The sequence below is a fragment of the Brassica oleracea genome, chromosome C1, assembly GCF_000695525.1.
Source record: "Brassica oleracea var. oleracea cultivar TO1000 chromosome C1, BOL, whole genome shotgun sequence".
NCBI lineage: Eukaryota > Viridiplantae > Streptophyta > Magnoliopsida > Brassicales > Brassicaceae > Brassica > Brassica oleracea.
Window position 1 is genome coordinate 2053395 of NC_027748.1, and position 12653 is coordinate 2066047.

Below are 12653 nucleotides of genomic sequence, written 5' to 3' on the forward strand. Positions count from 1 at the left end.
TTTTTTATAATTTTTCGGTCTTGGTATTGATATGGAAATTTTAAGTAATGAAATTTCCTAATTGGATTGCAACCTCGCCAAGTTTCCTTATTTATTTTACTTTTTTTTTTTGTCAAGCATAAGATCTTGAAGTAAAGATACGAAAGGTTAACTTGCATACAGACAACTCCAAGTTTTGGAGGAAGAAATCAACTGATGAGGATGCAGCGAATTGGAGACCCTTCTGCTCCAACAAGTCTTAGAGGTAAGCAATGAACAGAGTAGACTCCTGCCTTCACATCATCCAGCTTCAATCCCTCCACCAGTATAGTCTCCTGTCAAAGTTTTATATATATAACCCTCATTATCAATATCTTTATTGTTATTCAGGATTCATCTACTTAAACTTAGGATAACGCTTTTACTTACTCGGCCTTTTAGGAATACTAGGTGGGACGGAATCAGATCATCATATGCAGCTACTGATAGATAATCAACCCCTACATTTTGACAATGGATACACCAAAATTCATCTTAGAAAGAAACCACCATAAGAATGATGTCAAAAACGTAGATAATTTTGATTATTACCAACAAGTTTGATGTCAGTGTTGTCTACCAACCATTGTGCGCCGTCCTTCATGAATCCGACATAGCTTGTATCAAACTCCTTCTTGAACATCAGACGCCTGTAATATTTTTTTTGGAAGATAAAGTTGACCAATTTAACATTTAATGAGGATCTCTAACTGATGTTACCTGTCAGTATTCAATGTTCTGAAAAGCACACGACGGACTCCTCTTGGTATGTTAAGAGACTTCATCACTTCGGCTACACAATCATAAGGTAGTCTTAAAATCACTATTTTTTTAAAAAATAGTAATATATATAAAGACAAGTTCAGTTACCAGTTATGTTCTTGTTCCTTGGAACATCAACCAACAACGCAGGACCTACAAACGAAACATCAAACTCGAGCGATCAAATCACAAAGGTAAGACCTCTGGAATGAACCAGAGTCAATTACCGTTTAAGACTTGGAGATCAAGCGAGTCTACATCGAACCCAGCGTCGTAATACTCATCGTACACGTGTCCAGGCGAATCGACGTGGGTCCCAGTGTGAGTCGGGATCTTCATCTCGGAGTTGTTAGCGAGCGACCCGTTCTTCATGCTCGCGGCTAGCCATAGAAACCGTCCGATTCCTTCTTTTGACTCCCACGCCGGCATCTCCGGCGTGTAGCGGTGGCTGATGTCGAAGATTTTGCCTTCGCCGTAGACCTCACGGCGGATGGGTTTGAGTTCATCGGAGAAACCTCCGTCGATCGGAGCGGTTCCGGGAATGGTGGGGTAAGCATCGGAGATGGCGGCGTGGATGAGAAGAGAAGGGAGGGAGAGGAGTGTGAGGAGGAGAAGTGGAGGAACTGCCATTGTTAGTTTGCTCTCCCCCATTTCGATCATCACGAAGAAGAAGATACCAAACTTTCACCATTTTGGGCCTTTTCTTTTTTTGTTAATGGGCCTGAAATCAATTATAGGCCCATATTATCAAGACATTGTTTTTTTCTTCTAAATAAACCACGCCTTAACTATGATTTGAATTTGCAGAAAAGCCTCTGTTTAAAACTATCTCCATGTTGTTTTTCATTACGTCATTTATCTCAAGAATATCCAAGGCTTAAGAGGATTTTTTTTGCATCTAGGTGTCATGTTACATGACATGAATCATAGAAGCACCTTGAAATATATGAATTATTCTGAAAATGTATTACTATGATAAAAGTGAAGAAACAGTAAAAAATAATACAACCAAAAACATTCACTTGAAGATATGAACAAGGGAGTGAATAGACTATAGATTCAGTTATTAAGCATTTTTGGATGATAAACATAATACGGGTAGGATACATAAAGACACTCTAGAAGTCTAAAGAGCAATCTCAGTAGGAATGCTTGTGTTAGGACAGAACACAACTTGTTGTTTGTGGATGTTGCACTTTCTTCTCAACCTCCCACTTTGATTTTGATATGACTCCATCAATCACAGGCTCATATGCCTGAGTAAAATAAAAAACAAATTATCATTTTCCTAATCAAAAAGTCTTGTCTCAAGAGAAAAGCAAAGCAGAATTTTGGTGGGCACACCCACCTCAAGTTTTTGGACAAGCTCTTTGGCATTAGGAGCAGAGACAAAGATGTGACGCTGAGATGGCTTGATAAAGCCATCATCAACGGCTTTATTAATGAAAGTGAGGAGGTCATTGTAATAACCATCCACATTTAACAATCCCACCTGCAGTGTTTTTGCCCCCCAAAATGGAAACACAAAAAATCAAGACTTCATAATATTTTATTTTGATTAGTGATTCAGAGAGAAATAAGTAGTAGAAAGTGAAGTGTCTTCTTTTTTACTTACAGGCTTGTCGTGGATTCCAAGTTGTGCCCATGTTATTACTTCCAATAACTCCTCCAATGTTCCATACCCACCTAATATTAATTTTATAAGAATAGAGGAATTAGAAGTCAATTACAAATGAGTCTTGTTTTTGAGTGGATAACATTATACTTAGTTATTTTGTACCTGGTAGTGCAATGAAACAATCGGAGTGGCTTGCCATTTCGGCTTTCCGTTGATGCATATCAGCCACAGCTCTTACCTCACCAAATGTTTCTCCGGTGATCTATTAACAAAATAACATTTCAGAGACATTCTCATGACCACTAAGTATTCATTCAAGCAAAAAAAAAAAGTAGTCTAAGCCCACCTCTTTGTCCATAAGAGTTCTTGGTATGATCCTAACCCACAAAAGAAAAGCAAGATGGAAGCAAATCACACAACAATGTTAGATCATTAAGTGGTGAGTTTGCACAAAGCTGAAGTGAAGAAATAATTGATTTAAGTAACATACCCTAGCACATGACCTCCAGCTTCATGAACAGCTTGTGAGACCAGACCCATGAGACCAATGCTTCCTCCTCCATACACAAGATTCAGTTTCCTCTCAATCTGTTCCACAGAACAGAGAAGAAAAAATCAAGGCCCATTACAAGGTTTCAAGACTCTCATTTAGGCAACAAACACAACAGAACCAGCTCTTGAGCTAGATCAATGGCAGCATCTCTGTAACAGTCTTTGTTTCCGCTGCTGCTTCCACAGAAAACACAAACCCTCTTGAATCTCGACTTCACTGTTTCTATTCTCTTATCCATAGCAGTTTGCATTGTTTTTTTTTGTTTTTTATTTCTCTTGTGGATTTTTTATTTGAAGAAAATAATTTCTTCTCAGAAGAACGTGGAGTTCAAGCTAACTCACTGTTGTTTCACTTGGTGATGCAACTTAGACAGTGAGACAGGAAATTATATAGACACAGTTTTAAAAAAAATAGACACAACAAAGCAATAAAGACAATACTGTACCATATATCCCATCCAGTTACATTCAAGCAACATAAAAAAGAAAGCAACCACTTTTTTTTTTTTTTGCGCTAAAAAAAGAGTGGTTGCTTTTATAGTTTTGAAAGATAAGTTAATATTCTAGTGGTGTTCCAAAAAAAAAAACTAAGTTAATATTCAAAATAAAATTACATTATTTAGCAAACAACATTAACACTCTTGGAAGGAAACATAAACAAATGTGACAAACCAATTACGACTCTTTAATTCTTTTTTTTTTGTCAAACGACTCTTTAATTCTAATCATCAAAATAGAGGAATGATTTTTCATAAATCATTTTCGAATTTGGGGGTGATGATCAGTTAGAGCACCCCCATCAATGAATGAATTGACCAGGGGGGTTCCCAAAAAAAAAAAATTAAAATAAAAAATAGTGATGAACTTGCTTCTTTCTAGTTCTCCCTAGTGAATATGCGCGAGTTTATCACGAATCGCGGACCGCCATAAAGGGATGTTCACACAGATTCTCAAAAAAAAAATATTAAAATAAAGTATAGTGATGAACCTGCCTTTCTTCAGTTTTCCCCAGTGAACCTGCGTCCCGCGAGTTCATCACTATTTCGTGAACCCCACGACACGTGATAGCCTGCGATTGGTTCGATTTTTTTATTTTTTTTTAAACAAACAAAAAAAATTAATAATAAAAAATTATAAACTTGAACCCAACTAACGGGATGCTCTTACGGCTGGTAACCGTTTGTTCTCCACTTTTCAACATTTGTTCTCCACTTTTCAACATTCAATGTTTCGTCCTTGGCTCAACGTGTCGAATTCGGGTTGATCTACACTAAGAGCATCAGCATTGATGGTTTATGGGGGGAGTTCACACAGAAATCAAGGAAAATAAAATAAAATAATTCAATCCCATGAACCCCTCTCTTCTAAAGCTCTCTGGGCTGAACCCCTCTCTCCTAAAGTTTATCACTGTAGCACGGGTCCCACGTGCCGGGGCGGTCCGCGATTGGTCTAGTTTTTTTTTTTTTTTTTTTTTTAAAATCAAAAAGAAAAAGAAAAAAAATTTAATAATAAAAATTTTAAAAATGAACCCCAATAGAGGGTCCATTGATGTGGGTGCTCTAATGTGGCTAAATTTCATGGGTCCAGCGTCATGACCCATAATACTCTTGTAGTATATGTGTCAACAAGTAGGGTACTTCTGACACAACATTCCATTATTGCTTTGTTGGGTTTACTACACATTACTTGCAGCTTTTGTAAGATTGTAACTTAACCGACACGAAGTTCGCTTTTCTGAGACCTAAACAGCACACAGTTATTCTCTTGCTAAGGTCAACGCCTAATTTTGATTCGGTTAATGTCCCTTTAACCACCTTTTTCCATACTTGCATGTCACCATTATCAATAGCATCTACCGAACATTGATTGACCCTTTATCCAGTACTATGAAGATTAATTAAACCGTTAATTTAAGTACTAGAAGGTTTCTTTGTGATTAGATTCAAAGACAAATCCTCTATATGTACATGATTATTCACTTTTTCTATGATCAAAGTGTAATATTGATGTCCTTGATTCCCTAGAAAACTATTTTCGATCAAGACGCTGGCTACTGTTTTCAAGAAAACCGAAACTAAAGGCTTGATCAGTCTTCCTTATAACAAAAACCTCCAAGCTTCATCACCACCATCGTCTCCAGTACTACGTACCCACTGCTCCTAAAACTTAATTTATATGCTCACCAATTTTCTCGTTCCTCCCCATAGCTGGGCTTCTACAAATTGGTGGATTCAAATCAGAAACAATATAGAAACATAGAGGTAGACAGTCGATTGGCTCTGAGTTTATGTGAAGAATAACGGACTAGTCTCGCCTCTTTTTACTAATGGGCCAAGAGGTCTGTTGTATTCTCAATGTGGCAAATTACCAAAAACAGACCGTTTACGTACTACACGTATGGGAACTATATGTAGACGTACTACTAAACCTAAGATTTTTAAAGATGGAGACATAAATATATATATATATACAAGATTTTTACTTGTTACACTTCTCCATAGCTCGGCTCTGAAGTTAAGGAGAAAAATCTATTGGCTTTGAGTTTTCAATTTTGGTTTCGTGTTGTAACTGAAAGCGAGTATATATATCAACCAGTTTTCTATATAACAACACAATATACACTTGCCACTGTGGAAACAAAAATGTAAATGAGCTTGGTTTGGGCTTGTAATAAGTATCGTTCAAGGCGTATCTTTGAATTCTTCGGAAGCTCTTTCACACAAAAAAAATTATTCGGAAGCTGCAGTATGTATTTTGGCACAAGGGACTATATAAACATTTGTTATGTAGTTAGTGTGATAAGATAGCGTCTAATCTGTCGAAAATCAATTAAATACATAAGGTGTGTTGTTGCTTTAAGACATTTTATGAGAACACTTAATTAAAAAGTAAAAGCTCTTTGCAAAATAAATAAAAATCATTTAATGGTCTAATGATTGAGATACAGGTACAGCCTCTAATAATTTATAGTCATATTAATACAAATGGGTCCAACGCGCATGCATGATTTAAAAACTAAAGGTTAAAAAGAAGTAAATAGCCTTTGTCACTCCTGCGGAAGTTTGCATGGCTAGCTAGGATGCAGTTTCCCCTAATTCAGTATCATCGCTAATACCGAATAAGTTGAGATGACATTTGAAAAGAAAAATATATAAGTGCGCATCTATCAGTGTAGCACTTATCAATCAGCCAAATCTATGGCTGCAACTGGATTGTAAATATTTGGAATGGAATGATGTGGAATGGCCTATTCCATTAATTCCATAAAAAAATTTACCATTTGACATGAATGGAATGGAATACTCATTCCATCAATTCCAAAAATAAATAGAGAAAATACAAAGAGAATCATTCCATAACAAATTTGATCATGAAAGAATGGAATGAATTACATTCCATTTTCTGCTGTATTCCATTCCTACCATTCCATTTATTTTAAATTCCACAAAATTCCATATATGATATCTCTATATTATTAATTAACCTTCGAATTCGCATGTCCTATAAATTTGCATTCTGATTCGTCCCTGACAAATAACAATTTAATTTCTCATCAACGACACCATGGATATAAAGGAGGCCAACTTGCGTGTGAAAGTGACTGGTTATTCTCTTCTTTTGCTTTATTTCGTTTTTTAAGTCTCTCTATGTTGAATTTACAGATGAAAGAGACGGCAAAAAAAAAAAAAAATCGGTTGTAAGATCCTTTCATGTATTGATGTTTACAGTTTAGCAAAAAGAAAGAGACAACAATATATCAGTTACAAAAAAAAAAGAAAAAAAAAAGAGACAACAGTATAGTAGTAGTACGTATGATTATTTCGCTTTCGTTTTTCTCATATATATCATTCTCGTAGAAAAAATAGGGAATCAATTAGCATATACTCAACTAATTAAGGACCACTTTACTTATTGCTGCTTTGAAATTCTGGCTCCACATAGTAAAGTGCCGACAACCACTAGTTGCATTGCATGGTCGTTACACTAATATCTCTTTTTTTTTAAAAAAAAAAGCTTTCTTTTAAGAAGAAAATGCCGAGTCAAAAGTATCTCCAACTAGGACAGCGACCGACACCTAAAACCTTGTTTTTGGCTTGAGCTAGCCACCGATGAGAACCAGATGAAACCATTCATTTGTATCATGTTCAAATCTACAAGAGAGAACCTAAGGTTATGACAGTAATTGGTATCTGAAAATGAGATAACTATTTACATCATATGTTTCTCCTACACACAAGACACAATATTCATTTCAATCGACTGGTATGATAAAGCGGTGAAACTTTGTTTACAAAAAGAAAAATTAGGTTAATATAATTAGTATGTAATGTGTTAGCTAAATCCATTAAGTCAAAGTCGTTACTAAGCTTGACTTTAATACCTTGGCCTTTCGTTTGAGCTCCGAGTCCGAAGAATAAGGTGGCGTCTTTGTAAGTGTTTTTACATTTTCCCCTTCCCCATATTCACCGTTAATGACCAAGTTTGGAAGAGCCTCGACTTAGACCAAAATATCCAAAATCTAAAATGAAGAGATAAATACATAGTCTGAATTTATGAAATTCAAGGTTGACTAATCATTCTTTACGAACAAATATACTCCCTCCGTTTTTTAATATAAGTCGTTTTAGAATTGTGCACATAGATTAAGAAATCATTAATTTTTTATATTTTATAAACAAAAACATCATTAATTATTTATCTAACCACAAATCAACCAATAATAAAATAGAAGGTATATTATCATTGGTCATATAACATTAAGTGTTAATAAATTTTACATAGAAAACCGAAAACGTCAAATAATTTGAAACATAAAATTTTTTCTAAAACGATTTATATAAAAAAAACGGAGGGAGTATTGTTTTGAGATATACGATTTACTAATTCACATGCGTACGATGGAGGCACACTATGAAATTACTGGGTCGTCGAACCACATAGGACTATTTTGTCTCACACTATAGATGCGGAAAACAAATCTATATATGAACCTTGACATTTACACCAAAAGAGAAAATACATCCGAGAAAGTTATTTCCAGCTTTCTCCCAACATTAAACGTAAACAAAAATATAAACAAAATCAAACATGAGATAATCTAGACAATTAACTTAAACGAGAAAATAAAGCACTAAATTATGTCATAAGGATTCATCATAAGGATTGCAAATTGAAGAGTTTACTATGGGAAACGAGAAAACCCACACACAAAAAGCACAGGCATAAAGTTGGGTACTTTCCTAGTCGTCTTTGCCAAGACTTGTCAATATTCTGATATGTGATCACGAGGAAACAACGTAAGAGTTCAAAGTCAAATTGTTTACATAGATTATTGATGTACGATCATTTGTAATGTAAACTGAAATAAACACCTTACTATAATAGCTATAATAATATATTTATTTCCAATTTAATTGGCATCATTTTTTATCCAGGCATGCAAAAATTTATTTAATTCCATCGTAAACTTTTATTCAAAATTTGTAGTTGACTGGTTTGAGTTTGTTCCATTGCTTGGATATTGACCAGGTGAGGTGACTGATTTCCGTCTCTTCGTTTAGTTCGATTGTGAATGGAGGAGCGGGACAAGTGCAGTTCTCTGCAGTTTTCCCGCACTGCATTTACCATTCATTCTTTTCTGTTTGTAAAAGCAGTTCAAGCGGGAGATCTGCATGCAGTTCAATATTTTTTGTCTTTTTGTGGAAAAAGCAGGAGATCTGCATGCAGATCTCACCCGCCAACATTTGGTAGTGTTGATCTGCTTTTTTTTTTGTTTAGTCAATAAATAACTTTGTTACAACACATAACTTTAAAAATATATTTATCTAATTTTATGAATATAATATTTTTATTTTATTTACAACTTTAACAATACAAAATTATTATTTTCTACCTATTATTTTTTGTCATATAATTTTTAATTTTTTAAATAAGAAAATAAAAGAAGTATAAGCATCTTATAAAACATTTACAGGTATTTCGGGCGATACTATAACATCTAAGATATTTGTTTAGATATCTAGGTGTCATTTTTATTGTTTTAATATATGATATATAGTTTTTAAATGATTTTGTCATTCATAAGTTATAATAAATTATTTTATCGGTTTGATCTGGTTCTCTCCTGCATGATCCGCTTGATCTGCACTTGTCCTGCTTGATCTGCACTTATCCTGCTTGATCTGCATGATCTGCTTGATCTGTCCCGCTTGAACTGCTTTTACCATTCGAAGGTTAAGAAGGCAACGCAGTAACCAATGGGGTTGGGCTAGAGGCACTTGAAGACAACACCCAGCCGCTTTCCAAAAAAAAAAGAAAAATGCAACAGTACAGTAATTATATTGTAATTGTAGTGTTTATCGTAGGGCTATACAAAATATATGCAATATCTACTGTGTCGTTTTATTTGATTTTAGTTAATTTATAATTTTTGGATAACCAGCTTTCTCCATAAAGTAGATATTAAAATTTCATGTCTGTAAAAACGAGTTACATATATACAGTAAAACTATTTATTATTTTATAATTGATTGATAAAATTATTTGAAAACATTTAATAAACATAAGTTTTATATAAACACACATACATTAAAATTTTAACATTTCCATAGTATCTGGAATGGAACTAGAGAATATTGCAAAATAATTTGGTTGATATTGCTCACATTAATCTATTTTTCTTACAATTAGTTTTTAGTTATAAATCAGACTATATATCCCGATTTTAATGGATGTTGAGATACCAAATAGTAATAGGTTAGCTTCAAAACAGATAAGGATTAAACCGATCACACATACAGAAAAAGAAACAAGATACACCGTACACACGCTTCCTACCAACCCTATCTTGTCTTCACTTAAATGGCGACCAACTACACTTGAAGCTACCTTTAAAACTTAGCCTTCATATAATTATAGTGTTCTAAAAGTAGTGACTAGACTCTTTATATCTTTACAGTTTACACTATTTTCTATTAATTTTGTATTATACAATAGTCTTGTCTAAAGCATATCGAACTTTTGCCATCTCCGACTATTTGGTCCATTGTCTATTAAATATATAACCTTGTAGCCAAAGAAACAAATCAGCAATGAAGGAAGTTCGGCTCGATATTGACGCCTGCTTTGACTCAAAGGTCCAATAAATACAATCTAAGGCAAACCAGTATTGAAATTTTGCACCGGACCAGTAGAGTTCCCGACAAAACTAGAAGACTTCGTTCGATTGATACCTGCGGGTCCCGCTTTTGAAGTATTTGAAAGTGACATAATGGATTACGTCATTGTGCTCATGTCATAAAGGGCACGCAACAAAATTTAATAACGAAGCTTCCCAATAACGACGTCCCATAATTGGACTATATAATCCAGTGTATGAAGAAAATAAAACATCACTCATTCAGTTTGTGGCTGTACGTTAAATCCTCGAGAGAGAGAGAGAGAGAAAATAAAGGTTTTTAATCTTTAATACAATGTCAAAAAAAGCATTAGGCATATTGCTTGATCTGGAATCACAAGAAAGCTGTGGCTCTCCTTCATTTATGTCACATACCCCTTCCAAGGATCCACAACCAACCTCCGGCGATGACGACGGCGGAGATGTTGGGATGATTCCGTTAGAAGAATGGTTACCGATCACAGAATCAAGAAAAGGAAATGTTTTCACGGCAACTTTTCATCTTCTCTGTTCGGGACTTGGTTTCCAAGTGCTTCTTCTTCCTGCGGCTTTCGCAGCACTCGGATGGTAACAACATCTCATATCAAATCAAACTTTATATCATATTCTTTACTTTCTCAGATTCTATTCTTACCGTATTTAGTTTTTGCGAATAATATCTAAACAAATAAAATATTTTTTTCCAGGGTATGGGGAATAATAATATTAACGGTGGGATTTGCATGGAAGCTCTACACGACATGGCTTCTTGTTCATCTGCACGAAGCCGTACATGGAACACGTTTCAGCAGATACTTGAGACTCGCTATTGCTTCATTCGGTAATATACTAATAACAATTTTATCAAATTCTTAAAAACTTTGTCGTTTTATGAGGTTTGGATTTTACTATGAACTTAAGATTCTAAAAACGTTACGGTTTCGTTGTTGTCACGCAACAATATGTAACAGGTGTGAAGCTTGGGAAACTTCTCGGAATATTTCCTGTGATGTATCTCTCAGGAGGAGCTTGTTCGATTCTGGTTATAACCGGAGGAAAAACAATAAAACAACTTGTACACATTATGTCTGAAGATGACACAGTGCCACTTACTACCTTGCAATGTTTCGTGATCTTCAGCTGCCTCGCGGTGGTCTTGTCCCAGTTTCCGAACCTGAATTCTCTTTTTGGACTCTCGTTGATCGGTGGTGTTATGGCCGTGGCATATTCCACCGCAGTATGGAGTTTACCTCTAACTAGGGATCCGCAAAGTCAAAACAATGTCACTTACGCTATAAAGGATACAAGTTTCGATAATATTTTCAACGCCATTGGTTTGATAGCCATTTCATTACGCGGGAACAACCTAATCCTAGAGATACAGGTCTTAAAGATTATATTGAGAAAAATCACATTTTAAACTGATTTATATGTAGACGTTAGTATTGACGAGGTATTGTGATATTTGTAGGGTACTCTTCCTTCCGATTCAAAGAATCCTTCCAGCAAGACGATGTGGAGAGCTGTGGTGATCTCTCATTTGATCATTGCGGTTTGTATGTTTCTAGTATCCATTGTTGTCTATTGGGCATACGGTGACGAGGTATGTCAAAATTCAACATAATATATAGTATTATTTATTTTGCCTTTACGTAAACGCATGTATTTGAAACAATTTATGATTTAATGTTAATCCTTATATATGATATAGATTCCGGCTACTGGAGGTCCAATAGGAAACTACTTGACACTTTACGAACAAGACTACTCAAAGCGAGCCGCTTGTTTTATACACATCACGTTCATCTTCAATTGCTTATGCTCATATCCGATAAACTTAATGCCTGCTTGTGACAACGCAGAGATGGTGTACGTGACCAAGAGTCAAAAGCCTTGCTCCGTCTTTGTCCGGATGATGTTACGTGTGTCCTTGGGTTTGGTTTGTTTCTTTATAGCCGTCGGATTCTCGTTCTTGCCTTATCTCGCGGTTCTTATCGGAGCAGTAGCCTTGCTTGTTACATTTACGTACCCCTGTTTCATGTGGATCTCCATCAAACAGCCTGAAATGAAAAGCTTGATGTGGTTGATCAACGTTTTTGTGGGAAGCTTAGGCGCGTCTCTCAGCGTTTTGCTTGTGGTTGCGTCGGCATTATTTTTGGCTGAAAAGGGTTTACATGCAAACTTCTTCAGACCCTAAAGCATTCTTTGCTAATGTTAGCATGTAAATATGAATTTCTTTCACAAGAAGTTCAACTTGGAAGCCCTTTTATTAGTAATGACCACATGAGACATGAAGTTCAAGAAAACGATAGTGCACTGAATCTCCACCAACATCCTTGGATTCATTAGATGATTTGGCATTCATTCGGAGTACAGGAGAACCGCTTAACATAATGTATTGAGGATTGAACCAACTCATTTACTTAACCACACACAAAATCATTTATTTTTATGGATGATGTCTATTTCTAAGAATATTTTGATAGAATTTCCCCCCAAATTATAACTCTTTAACAACTGATTAAACTTATTCGTTTTCTTTAAAAT

General features: G+C 35.2%; 3 protein-coding genes across 3 annotated transcripts; 1 reads left to right on the forward strand and 2 right to left on the reverse strand.

Moving 5' to 3' along the window:
- Positions 1-45: 45 nt before the first annotated feature.
- LOC106341872 (kynurenine formamidase) lies at positions 46-1437 on the reverse strand. The gene is made up of 6 exons (XM_013780613.1): positions 1008-1437; positions 889-933; positions 739-811; positions 571-668; positions 409-479; positions 46-314 (listed from the first exon to the last, which is right to left on the reverse strand). The coding sequence occupies exons 1-6, from the start codon at positions 1429-1431 to the stop codon at positions 189-191; spliced, it is 837 nt and encodes a 278-aa protein (XP_013636067.1). The 5' UTR covers positions 1432-1437; the 3' UTR covers positions 46-188.
- Positions 1438-1725: 288 nt separating this feature from the next.
- LOC106297426 (cytokinin riboside 5'-monophosphate phosphoribohydrolase LOG5) lies at positions 1726-3294 on the reverse strand. Its single transcript, XM_013733665.1, is given in 8 exon segments — positions 1726-1961; positions 1963-2036; positions 2129-2272; positions 2396-2466; positions 2561-2660; positions 2745-2775; positions 2889-2986; positions 3070-3294. Coding segments are annotated over 8 exon segments (705 nt in total). The 5' UTR covers positions 3202-3294; the 3' UTR covers positions 1726-1906.
- Positions 3295-10342: 7048 nt separating this feature from the next.
- On the forward strand, positions 10343-12625 carry LOC106326910 (lysine histidine transporter-like 7). The gene is made up of 5 exons (XM_013764873.1): positions 10343-10694; positions 10814-10947; positions 11078-11490; positions 11578-11709; positions 11818-12625. The coding sequence occupies exons 1-5, from the start codon at positions 10423-10425 to the stop codon at positions 12301-12303; spliced, it is 1437 nt and encodes a 478-aa protein (XP_013620327.1). The 5' UTR covers positions 10343-10422; the 3' UTR covers positions 12304-12625.
- The last annotated feature ends 28 nt before the right edge of the window (positions 12626-12653 follow it).

Bases quoted from the DNA above. Each gene is read 5' to 3' on its own strand.
- LOC106326910 (XM_013764873.1), top strand. From the start codon at position 10,423: ATGTCAAAAAAAGCATTAGGCATATTGCTTGATCTGGAATCACAAGAA. The intron at 10,695-10,813 runs GTAACAACATCT...ATTTTTTTCCAG, and splicing joins GCTTTCGCAGCACTCGGATG to GGTATGGGGAATAATAATAT. The intron at 11,491-11,577 runs GTCTTAAAGATT...TGATATTTGTAG, and splicing joins ACCTAATCCTAGAGATACAG to GGTACTCTTCCTTCCGATTC.
- LOC106341872 (XM_013780613.1), bottom strand. From the start codon at position 1,431: ATGGGGGAGAGCAAACTAACAATGGCAGTTCCTCCACTTCTCCTCCTC. The intron at 812-888 runs GTAACTGAACTT...ATGATTGTGTAG, and splicing joins AAGGAACAAGAACATAACTG to CCGAAGTGATGAAGTCTCTT. The intron at 315-408 runs GTAAGTAAAAGC...AAACTTTGACAG, and splicing joins TAGTATTCCTAAAAGGCCGA to GAGACTATACTGGTGGAGGG.